Source organism: Poecilia reticulata, chromosome 17, assembly GCF_904066995.2.
Source record: "Poecilia reticulata chromosome 17, P_reticulata-male-v2, whole genome shotgun sequence".
NCBI classification, from domain to species: domain Eukaryota; kingdom Metazoa; phylum Chordata; class Actinopteri; order Cyprinodontiformes; family Poeciliidae; genus Poecilia; species Poecilia reticulata.
The window spans coordinates 15,450,375-15,460,953 of record NC_088846.1 but is presented as its reverse complement, the minus strand read 5'-3'; the positions used below and the strand labels follow the sequence as shown (position 1 = coordinate 15,460,953).

Genomic DNA, 10,579 nt, shown 5'->3' with positions numbered 1-10,579 from the left:
GATGCCGGTTCCTTGGTCATGTGATACTGGAGAGTAAATCATTTGAGGAAGCGTACAAGAAATATCTTCACTGTATAAAATGAAATTAAAAAAAGATAATAGATGTTTGAAAAATAAATAAATAATAGCATACAGTAAATATGTTTTAGTCTGAGCAATGGAGGGTTCAAAGGATATCGAGTTTGGTTCTCTTTTCTGCTATTATTTATTTATTTTCCGCTCTTCTTTTTGTAAACCTAATTTGTTTTCGAGCAGCAAATAACCACTGGAATATACAAAATGCTGCACCATTATAGAGGCAAAATTATATTTAAAAACAGAAGCAAAACAAAATTTACATGAGACAAAAAAATCCACAAAATATTATGAATAATATAATAATAATAATAATAATAATAATAATAATAATAATAATAATAATTGATAATAAATGTTATGGATAATTATCATTAAAAAATGGTGATAGTACGTAAGCTTGAAATTATGCTTAAAAAGTAATCAAAGCTAAATTTATTCAATTATCTTAAAAGTTAGATTAAGAATAATCATTTTTATTATATGATCCCACAAAGAGTTATTAAATTACTTGTTTCACTTGTCTAAACTGAACTGCAGAGGACTATAACGCCAAAAGTAAGTAAAAACATAAATAATAAAAAAAAAGTCCAATATGCTTCAGAATTGAACTAACAGTTTGTTTTACCTTTAATATTATTCCTATTTCTGGATTCATCTATTTGCATTTTCCCTCTGTAAATTATCCAATTACTGATTTGTTTCTCAAATTATTCTAAAAAAATGTAGTTTTGTATTTCACAATAATTTTGCAGTGGGATAAAGCAATAATAGTAATCAAATATTTTAAAAATATATTTATTTATTTATGTGTCTTATTTCAGTGTGCATCACTGTTTTATTATACATATATAAGGAGGAGAGTCTTTCAGAGCATGCCAGGAGAGGAGTGCACAGACTGGACCAGCTTGATTTTCAGAGATAAAAAGCGACCTAAGCATATCAGTGATACAGAAGTCCTCTGGCTGCTGCATGTTGCCAATTTACGTATGCTACATTAGGTTCAACGTTGTGGTTTCAGTCTGATGAATTTGAATAAATATTCTTGAGTCCTCATGTCCGATTCGGTCTTTGGAAAAAGGTTGATCTGTTGGCTTTATGCAGTGGTGTGCAATCATGTTGGAACAGGAAGGGGTATTGATATACTGAAGCATTAAGGTTTCCTTAACTGAGTCCAACACCTGAAAGACAATCTCTCACTATAATCCACTGATGTAATTCTGTAATTTTACAAAGCCTTCCACTTTGCTGCACACAATTATATTGATGCTGATACACTAATTGTTGGCTGCTTATTATTCGGTAGTGAGTAAATTGAATCCCAGAATTTAACACACAGGTTTCATCCTATGAAGGCACCATGTTTAGTGACCCATTCCTTTACAGAAGTTTGTAGAAATATACATCCCTGCCCCCTGGATTTCATAAACCTGAGGACATGGAAGTGATTGGAACAACTGAATTGAATTACTTTGAGAGTGACCTGGGATGTTTGCCAATAAAGTCTGCAAGCATTCACCTAAATCTTTTAAGAGGTGGAGCAAAGTTTCTAGAATGATTTTAATTTGTCAAATCCAAAGCCTAATGAGTGTTCAGCAGACAGTTTCTCTTTGCCAGAATTAATTTGACGGCACTCATTGAATACTCAGGAACAAACCACAAACAAGATTTAAGATAATACAGTGAAGGACATTTTTCCTTGGTCAAAGACTGAAAGAATGGACCTCAAAAACATAGCTCTTTCGAAATCAGTACCTTGAAACACAATTCAAATGTTCACCTCTTTAGATTCACAATTCAAATTCCTTCAGGATAAAAGTTTTATAATTTGCAATACCAAAATTTTAAAATTTCAAGGAGTTTAAAGGAAGACTTTCAAAACCAGAAACTCGGTGCTAATTGTAAAGCATGTTGGCGGTAGCATCCTGCTCCTGCTGTTTTGCTAACAGTGGCACTGATGCAATGCACAAATGGGTGGAATGATGAAGTTGGTAGGACAGCCTTGTTTTCTTCAACTTCACATAAACTCAGTAGCGACACGGTTGAAACTCGGACAAAATGCCTGTGATCAAAGAGAAACTTGCTATAGAAAATGTAACCAAATATTAAAAAATACAGGCTTATCTGAGTGAATAATGATATATAACTTAGAAGTGTTAAACAGAAACCACATTGTCCACAAAGAAAATGTTTGACAAGTTTTATTTGGGAAAAGTCAGGCACTGAACAAAGCAAAGTTGAACCGTTAAAGTTGGAAGTTGCAACAGCTACAACGACTTGGTCACATGGAAACTGATTTGAAGTTTGTAATATGTATGTGCTGATTGTGCATTAAAAAATAAAAACAGGCAGTAAGATCAGTTTGAACAAGGCGATGTGATTTGGGAGGTTGAGTGTAGGAAGTGTAGTTGAATCACTGGTGTCCAACTTGGGTGGAAAACTGTCAGTGTCACTTTTAAGGTTGCTGACAGGTATGGAAAGTGCAAGATTTCTCCAGATCTGTTGAGAGGAAAGAAATCAGTATATATTCAGATGCTGAACAGAAATGGATTCCACAAGCAATACATTTTCTTTTTAATAAATTGCAGTCCACTTAAGTGTAACTGAGATTAGCACGAACCTGAAGCAGTGTCAGCGCATTGTCTGAGTGAGGACATGGCGTTCATGTACTCTTGTCCCAAAAACTGCTCATAATTTTTTCCTGCAGTAACTTCCTGGAGACATTTGGTGGAGTCCTTGAAGAGGAGGTTCTTTCCATTGGTGGACTGGAACATTCTGAAGGTAGAATCACTGCCACTGGCTCCAAACTTGGTCTGTAAAGACAATGCAAAATAAGGTTTTCATAATTGCTGTGTTTTACTGTACTGTTTCATTAAGGTTGCATTGCTACTGACTTTGAGATTTGTAACGTAAGTTTTCTAATCTATGCTCCGCTTTAAACAAAGTCAAATTCAGCCTTATACATTTGAAGCCTTTAAGTTCATCACTGACCTGTTGGTCTTGCAGGATGCCGACCACTTTTTCACGAATATCAGGCCGAGTTACCACAGCGTGTGCCGGGACAGCAGCCAAGTGACAAGAAACAAAGTCCTCGACTGGTACTGGATCCTTTCCAGGGCAGATCAGCTGGTAGTCGGCAGAATTCACGCCACGAGCCCAGTCAGGACCATTACCTTTGATGAGAAAAAAACAATGAAACATGGAGGGATGCAAAGGGATGCTGAAATTTTCCAGTTAGCAATTCGGCAAAAAGGCAGCACATAATCAGGTCAGTTCATGTGTCTTACCATCACTGTTTTCTGAAACGATTGAGTGTTTAATGAAGGCAACGTCACCAGCACCCTCTACCAGACATCTGCAACAATAATCCATACATGATTCTATTCTAAATGAATCGTTCCTGAAATAGATCTCAAAGTGTTAGCATGATCAAAAAAAAAATAAAAATCCCAAAGGCATTCAAAGCTTTACAGGATCACTGCTGAGTCTTTGGTACCTGAAAGCTCCAGCATAGCCGTAGTACTGCTCTTCAGCACTGGCTTTGCACTTGGCTTCATCTCCCACGGCTTTGCCGCTGCCTTTACACTCGCGGCAGAATGGAGAGTTGGCTTCGGCTCCGGGGGCACAACCGCTGGAGAAGAAAGTATCTGCGGAGAATCAGAGGATCATCCAACAGTTGGACTAAGAACCTCCTTTTCAACGAGGGTTCTTATAAAGTCCACAAAGAGTCCTTCCACTGAGTTTTCTTGTTATTAGGACAAATTGTGTACCGTGCATTTAAATGTTATATAATCACTTTGTATTGTACTTTTTCCCAGTTGACTGTTTCACTTACCAAACTGACAGTTGTTAGTCTGGGCATAGATGTGACCCATCGGGATGTTCCAGCCAGCTGTCCTGCCAATGCCTGTGTGGCAGGATTTCTTTCCCTGCAGATTTGCCCAGGTCACCCCTGAAGACTTCTTTACCACAGCGACAGCATAATAAGAGGAGGCTGTGTCTGTGAAATCAAAAGGAGATTGGTTCTAGCAAAAAAAGTCTTAAAATATTGCTTCAAAAGAGAACATAGTGACTTAGTTTGTGAGAGACCAGTGTGAGTAGAGGATTTAGATAAGTTTAGTGACCTCCTGAAATAAAATTTGCCCATAAAGAAACTTTTAATGCTCACAGTTTTTCTGGTCTTACACAGCCCACTTCACATTTATAGCCCTGAATACATTTTTTTTTTACAATCTGTTGTCTCCTTCTAATTAGTAACTATGGTTGCATTTGAATCTCAATATAAATACATCTAAACACATAAATTATGGAAGAAAGACTACTAAAGGCAACAAACAGGTCGACCCATCGGGGGGGTTTCCTACATCAGGACAACCAAAGGCACATTTGAAAGATTTAACTGCTGTGAAAAGTGATTCTACAAAATTCAGACTCCAAGGTCCTGAATACATACTGTATGAATGTTCTGCTTTTCAGATTTTCACGTAGGAAATAAATTAGAATAAACATATATCCTTTATCTTCTACTTTGCAATTGTGTTGGCTTAACACATACAATTAAATTGAAGACATTGAAATTTATGATTATATCTTGACAAAGTGTGAAAAACTTTCATTATTCTTCATTACCCAAACTACAAAAATCAAAGTTTTCTCCAACAAAATTGTTCTTAGTTCACTGACACCAGCCAGGCTTAACTACATACTGAAACAACTGTAAAAGTAAAAAAAAAAACAAGATAGTTTTAGTACCTGGAGAAGAGCCACACAGTTCTGTGGAGAGACAGAGAAAGGTGAAAACATTACAACACAAAAGTTCTCAATCCGTCAGTGTTCATGTGTATCCGTAGGCATCACACCTTGCTGGTACTGCTCCACCATGGCAGGAACCAGACCACACTTTCCAGCGGTGTACACCTGTCCACCGTCCACTGCCATTGCATCTGCCTCTTTGCGCTGTGGGACGTTTCAAACAAAGCGCGCTTAGAAACAAAACAAAAACGTTCTCCTTTAAAGTAACGTGGAACATATGTCTTCCTGGTTGTACCATAATCTTCTTGAAGCAGTCCTCGACGGTCGGGGCGTTCTGACACTCAACAGAGGCAGTGTCTTCAGTCACGCTGTTGATGCTCCACGTGTCGCACTTTGCAGTCTCAGCATGGCCCACAGCGCACCATCTGATGCTAGAGGATTCAGGTCCTGCGCTCTGCTCTGGAGAAGGAAGTTAAGCAAAGACCGTGTGTCAGACATGGCTGACAGAGCTGGGTAGAAGTGTGGATCTTATTATTTCTACCGCTATGTTTTTCCTCATTTTTACCTTTCCTGAGGGAGTGGATGATGCTCACGTAGTCAGCACCCAGATACAGGAAGGAGTCTGTGTTTGGAGGAACGGGCACCAATTTCTGTGTTGAGTCCTTGAACATCAGATCCTTGGCAGGGGCGTATGCCTCAGAGGAGAAGAGGTTGAAGTTCTGAAGAGCAAGCGAGTCGAATCACAATGAAAATACAGTTTGAGTCAGCTGATTCACATGCAGTAATTCCTTTGTTCCTTCCTCCCATAGGAGGGATTATTTACTCTTTCCTTAAACTGTGTTAACTTTACCTGTACTCCACGGAGGCTCTCCCAGATTAATTTAGCCAGCTCTGGGTCCTTGCGAGTGATGACGGCGTGAGCAGGCACTCTGGCCAGGTGGCAGGCTTTATAGTTATCAATGGGGGCTCTTGTGTTATCCAGACAAAGCAGCTCATAATTGGACTTCTCAGAATCTAAACAAGGGAAATTTAAAAAAAAATCTTACTTCTGTTTATCTAAATACATTTTGGATTACCATTTGAGGTAACACTTTATTTGAAGGGGTGTGCTTAAGACTGACATGACACTGTCATAAACATGACATAACACCTGTCATGAACATAAAGAAGTCTTTATGAATGTTTATGACAGTTGTCATGAAGTGTCATTTGGTAAATAATGACACTTTTAAAGCAAAGTTGCTCTAAAAGTTGCATTAAAAGTCCATTAAAAGTGCCAACTTTGCATGATTTTGTAAATAATGACAATTTAATAATGACAAAACTGGATCGTCAGTGAAAATTGAATTCATTAGAGCTGAACAACATATTGAGATGCATGACACTGACCAGGTACGGTGAGGTGCTTCACGAAAGCTACTTCGCCTGCATCTTCAACCAGACACCTAAAACAAAAAACAAGTGAAAAACAGAAAAGCAAACAGGAACGACAATGTGGCCACCTGATGTGAGACGAGAACTCATGGTGCATGTCAGTGATTGATAAAGGGGCGTTGGGAATGTGTGAAGATACTATCAAATACTAACTGGAAGGCTCCGGAGTAATCGTAGTAAGGCTCCCTTTGGGACCTGGAGCAGTCTCCCTTGCACAGTTCACACAGCTTGGAGCCCCTTGTGGCCCCTGGGGCACAGCTTGCTTGGAAGAAGGTGCTCACCGCTGGAGAAAAACCAAAACAAAACATAAATTAGTTAACTAACACAAACAAAAACCACCACCTTTTCAATTCTTTCTAAACATTTTTGAAAACTGAATAGTCACATGTAAAGCCGTTACAAGGTCCAACTTTTTCAGTGACACTCATCCTTACATAATCTGTTCATACTTTAAAGTCCAGAGAAACTAAACCTTACATAAATGTAACTTTTCATTACATTTTCACACATTAACTTTCACTTACTCATGCCCTCTCAGACTTAAAACATTATAAGCCAATGTGTCTGCTGTCTTGGTGCTGCATTAATTCAGACTAGTTGGTCCCTTTTCAGCTATTCTCATACAACTCTGTTTTTTTTCTAGCCAACACCCAAATCTTCTCAAAAATTGGTCTCAAAGTTTGTTACATTTCCCCAAATTGTAACCTAAAAGCACACAAACACACTCAGAAGGTGTTTGCTAACTTTTACTTCAGGGCTAAATTTACAGGGAAAAAAAAAATAAAAATGAAGCCCTCACCCTCCTCAATGGGTTTGTCCTCAATGCCAGCCCACTGAATGATATTCTGTGAAATCAGAGTTCCAATGGGAATGTTCCAGCCGGCAGATTTCCCCAAACCGGTGTGGCAGGATTTCTTCCCTCCAAGGTCCCTAATGCCAAAGCCAGTTCCCTTCTTCACCACAGCCACAGCGTAGTAGCAGGTGTCAGAAGCTGAATGTGTTAAAACAAGGTGTGATTACAGAGGTCACTCATTAAAACTGCCCTATTATGGCTGGTAAAAACAGCCGGTAAATGTACGTACTCTCGCCGTAGTCTTCGGCAATGATAGGGTGGAGATCATAGTTGTTCAGTCCTGCTGTGTAAACATCTCCCCCATCTACTGTGATTGCATCTGCTTCACTTGCCTGTCAGAAAGGAGCAATTCAGAATCAATGTGTCTAATTTTGTGTATTTTATCCGAGTGGCAATGAAATTCTGAATTTGACCACAAAACAGAGAACTGTTATTATTTCAATAGTAAAACGAATGTATTTGCAACAGTTTTGCCCTCGAAAGTCAGTGTTTGCCCACAGTGAAACGCTTTTAGGAAAACAATTTCCTTGGTTTGTTTTGTGGCCGTCAATAACTTTCTTTTTATGTTTTGTTAAACATAAAAAGAAACCTTCTTATTACAAAGAAGGTTGGAGATGCCTTCTTTGTAATCAGCTTCGCTTTTAACATGGTGCCACAGCAGTTAGTCAGTGTTGGTGTTTCTTTTTTTTTTTTGTCTTTAAATACTTGTAGAAATTGAGAAAATGGGAGAAGGTGATGTGTTATTTAATTATAAAATAAATCTAAACCTGTTTCAGTATTTTTTTATTAACCTTGTCATTAGTCTTTGCAGGTCTCTTCATGAAAGAATGTACACAGCCATTTGTTTAATATAATTCCTGTCATTCATTTCATTCAACAATAACAGTGTACTGTTGTTATGCCAGCACTCCTTAGGAACCTATCGATGACGCACAGCTATCGCCATTTTAATAAACATTCATTAGTATCAAAACCACAGCAATAACTGTTCAACAAGTGGCAGATTCTTGTCTAGAAGCAAGTGAAAACAATCATGCATTCATGTACACGGGAGCACACAAGTGATGTTCGGGTTCTAAAGAGAGTATTTCTCACTTTAGTGAGCAGTCTGAGCCATTTTGAACTGCTGATGGTAATTATGAGTTAACGTGACATTAAATGAGTGTTATATCCTCACCTTGATTGCTATAATGCACTCAAGGGTGCTTTCCTTTTTCACGCAGGAGAAGGCTTCAGATGCAGCTGCAAGATCCGTGCACTTCCTTAATTCTTGATCCGACTTTACGCACCATCGCACCTTCGCAGCCGGGGCCGCCAGCACGGCAGCTGTAAGTAAAGAAATATTTCTGTAAGGATTAGTCAACCTCAAATTAAAACTTGTCTTTTTAATTGTAAAGGTCCTTTACCAAGGCATCCAAGCAGCACCACAAGGAGGAGAGACTTCATGCTGGTGGACTGTGGGGTCTCCTGACCTGTCAGACAGAGCAGACTTTCTGTAACGGGGCCGTGGCTTTTATAGCAGAGCCGACCGGCGCTGGCCAAGAGATAAAATACCACAGTTTGCTCAGGTTTCCTAATGTGAGGGCGCCTGTGTACTTTGGTGTGCTGATACACGGGAAAACAGAGGCCTGACCTAAGTTTCCACATAATGGAATTTCACATCGCTACAAATCAGTTCAGATAACAAAAGTAGCCATGTTTTCCACACATCTGGAGAAGTGGCTGTCTTTTTTTCTTTTTTTTTCTCCCAAAGTTCACTTCACAGGATTTAGATTTTTTTATGTTATGTTGATGCTTTAATTCTAATCCACCCTTCAGATGGCGTTTGTGGTCAAAACTGTGAATAAGCTGGTCATCACCTTTGCACATCGGGCAAAATGTATTTGTTAGAGACAAAACAAGTAGCAAATTGTCATCAGGCCAAAAAAATAAAAAATCTGTTCTCTTTCATCACATATTTAATATATGTACATGTGTTTTTTTCTGTTTTGTTATTTTGCTATTTATTGTGATAAGTTCCAGGTTAATTTAGTCACTTTAACATTTTCCTGAAACAGTTTTACAAATATGTCAAATATTGTTTACAACATCAAACAAGGCTTTGTTTATTTATTGCAAAAAAAACAACAACAAATGTTTGCATATGCTTTACTCCCGTTTGAATACATTTTATGTTGCTAACACATTTCTTTGGTTGAATCAAGAAAGACTTCACAGAGAAAAGCAAAAAAAAGGAAAAAAAAAGTATATTTTAAAACACTTGACATGTTTATAGTTGTGATTTGTACCAGCTGGCGACATGTTTATAAAGTCAATATTACCAAATGTGCCAGATAAAATATTGCAAAATCTCTTTTGCAATGTATTCCATGCAATGGTGCAAATTTGGAAAATCAAAGATCTTATACTGCACCTGTGGATTGATCATTTTCACCATTATTTCAACAACCTCACATCAGATAAGACGGATCTGTGGTATGAGACAATAATCCAATTTATCTTAATAACCAATATAGCTAGTTGCTTTAGTGCTTTTAGTGTTTGTTACTTTGTGCATCTCGTATTCATGTTTTCATACCATATATGAGGTTTTGATGCTAATGGGACAATGAGTGTTATTTATGTCTATTTGTCAGCTATAGTTTTTGCAAAATTTTATCACAAAATGAATGCAGAATAAGGAAGATTACCAACTAATAATTTTACCTTTACTTGTTTTAACAATTTCATTGAAATTACAAAATCTGGATGTGATGTGATGCTTCCACAAACAAAATTCTCATTATTACTTGTGATAAGATCCAGACACAAATAATGCTGGATCAGTAAAACATTTCTCACAGGAACTACAAAGAAATTGGCAAAAAGAAATGTAGTTATCTGCGAACACAAACAGGTTTTGCATGTTTTTGTCAACTTGTAGGGAGCGTGAAGGACTAATAAGCACCACAACAGAGGGGAAACTACAGAACAAAAACATAACGCTGCAAATTCCTTTCATTATGCACTAACAAGATATGTGAAAACAGACATCCGAACATTATGTAACAATTTATTTGGATAGCTTTGTGAAGATAAGTAGTTCTTTTATTTTGCTGACTAAGCAAAGCCTAATGTTACCCTGAACTTCATCCTGTCATGACTGCATCCTCAAAACGGACAGCATTTCATTTTCCTTCAGTGGCACAAAGTGCAGCAATCATTTTAGAGTTTCAGAAATTAAGATTTTTCCTCCAAAATTAAATGATCAGTTGATGTAGAGCTGCAAATCTCACTAAAAGTCACAATTAGGCTCTTGGAAACTAAACAGCTTTCAGCAAAAAAAGAAAAAAAAAATTGCCATAAAAACATATATATATGCCCATATATACGTATATATTTTATTTCAAAGATTATATTGTTAAAGTAGCTTATCGGTACAAAGTTTTGTTTATTTTTTTCAATTATTTGACATTTTTTTATACA

General features: G+C 37.5%; 1 protein-coding gene across 1 annotated transcript; it reads right to left on the bottom strand.

The window, feature by feature from the left end:
* Positions 1-2,474: 2,474 nt before the first annotated feature.
* On the bottom strand, positions 2,475-8,678 carry tfa (transferrin-a). The gene is made up of 17 exons (XM_008434133.3): positions 8,521-8,678; positions 8,292-8,440; positions 7,344-7,446; positions 7,061-7,252; positions 6,415-6,544; positions 6,217-6,272; positions 5,678-5,841; positions 5,393-5,546; positions 5,123-5,286; positions 4,935-5,031; positions 4,828-4,848; positions 3,911-4,075; positions 3,572-3,722; positions 3,363-3,430; positions 3,067-3,248; positions 2,696-2,888; positions 2,475-2,574 (listed from the first exon to the last, which is right to left on the bottom strand). The coding sequence occupies exons 1-17, from the start codon at positions 8,558-8,560 to the stop codon at positions 2,531-2,533; spliced, it is 2,073 nt and encodes a 690-aa protein (XP_008432355.3). The 5' UTR covers positions 8,561-8,678; the 3' UTR covers positions 2,475-2,530.
* Positions 8,679-10,579: the final 1,901 nt, after the last annotated feature.

Coding starts and splice junctions, on each gene's coding strand:
- tfa (XM_008434133.3), bottom strand. CDS start 8,560: ATGAAGTCTCTCCTCCTTGTGGTGCTGCTTGGATGCCTTG. Junction 4,076..4,827: donor ACTGTGTGGCTCTTCTCCAG/GTACTAAAACTA, acceptor TTGATTTCACAG/ACACAGCCTCCTCTTATTAT. Junction 2,575..2,695: donor ATGCGCTGACACTGCTTCAG/GTTCGTGCTAAT, acceptor TCCTCTCAACAG/ATCTGGAGAAATCTTGCACT.